This window comes from Orycteropus afer, unplaced genomic scaffold, assembly GCF_000298275.1.
Source record: "Orycteropus afer afer isolate SDZICR_OR568_19922 unplaced genomic scaffold, OryAfe1.0 scaffold00018, whole genome shotgun sequence".
NCBI classification, from domain to species: domain Eukaryota; kingdom Metazoa; phylum Chordata; class Mammalia; order Tubulidentata; family Orycteropodidae; genus Orycteropus; species Orycteropus afer.
The window spans coordinates 16,013,664-16,015,038 of NW_006921605.1; the positions used below are offsets into that span (position 1 = coordinate 16,013,664).

At 40.4% G+C, this 1,375-nt stretch overlaps 1 protein-coding gene across 1 annotated transcript in view; it reads right to left on the reverse strand.

Moving 5' to 3' along the window:
• The window catches only part of CEP112 (centrosomal protein 112), a 600,502-nt gene that overhangs the window by 521,870 nt on the left and 77,257 nt on the right, over positions 1 to 1,375 (reverse strand). Inside the window, exon 8 of the mRNA XM_042783552.1 lies at positions 1,124 to 1,201. Coding sequence (XP_042639486.1) covers positions 1,124 to 1,201 — 78 coding nt within the window. The remainder of the gene's footprint in view (positions 1 to 1,123; positions 1,202 to 1,375) is intronic.

Consider the following 1,375-nt stretch of genomic DNA (forward strand, 5'->3'; position numbering starts at 1 on the left):
TCAAACCCACCAGCCGCTCCTCAGAAGGAAGGTTGGGCAATCCTACTTCCGTAGTGATACTGCCTCGGAAACCCGAGGAGGGGTCGCTATGAGTCAGGGCCGACTCGACGGCAAATAACAACAACAACACAATCTAATAGTTACCATCACACCACACATATGGACCAAATTGCTACCTTGGTGTCATAAGCAAGAATGGAAATAGTAATGATTATTAAATTTACAAGAATATATTTTTAAAAAAAGCCAATTAACATTTGTTTAATGACAACCATATCCAAAGCATACAATTGCTTACATGTCACAAATCCTCAAAACAATCCTGCAAAGAAGGCATCCTTCAACTTAGATGTGGAAACTGAGACTCAGAGAGATTAAGTATGTGACTATTTTCACACAGCTAATGAAAGAGTCTAGATTTAAACCCAGGTATGCGTGAGTCCCAGAAGGCCTGGTGGTGAGTAGTTAAACTCTTGGCTGCTAACCAAGGCCAGCAGTTTGAACTCACTAACTCCTCCACATGAAAGAGAGGGCAGTATGCTTCTATAAAGATTGTAGCCTCAGAAACCCTATGGGGCAGTTGTACTCTGCCCTATAAGGTTGCTATGAATTATCATAGCTATGAGAAATCAACTTGTCAGCAACAGGTTTGGTTTAGTTTTTTGTTCCTGACTCCATAGCTTATGTCCTTAACCAATACACAATACTACCTCTTTAATAATTCTACTTTCAAATGACCAAAAAAGGGTAGGTGATTGTATCATGTGTCAGCTATAGCATAGCTTAATTTAGTAGATCAGTTTAATAGTAATAGTGAAAATAGTACAAATAAGTTGAAATAACGGAAAAATGGAAGCATTCAATGAGGTCAAAGATACTGTCTCTTAGAAACTGCCATTTCCCCTAGCTCCTGATGGCAGGAAATGACCATCGGGGACAGCCTCTCAGGAGATCCTCATCTAGTGTTACATGTCTTGGGACATGTAACATAGGAGACAGGCATTAAAAAACACACAGCTCCTGCTTACCTTAATCATTGTAACTGGGCCCTGAAAACTCACATTATGCAACAATTTAACAATTGTGTTAACAATCAGATACCGCAGAAACATCTCAATCCTACCTCTTTCTCATGGATTCGACAGAGTGAATGATCATCGTGAAAACTGCTGGATTTTCTCAGACTGAACTTGGGAGTTGTCTGTTGAATAAGTGAGAATTATTTAATACTTTTACCCTCAGTCCAAAAGTGACTTTCAAAATGCCTGAAGTCCATGCCAAAGTAATAACAACACCTAAGGCACTTGACGGGGGCTCTGGTAGCATAGTGGCTAAGGCACTTGACTGCTAACCAGAAGGCTGGCGGTTCAAACCC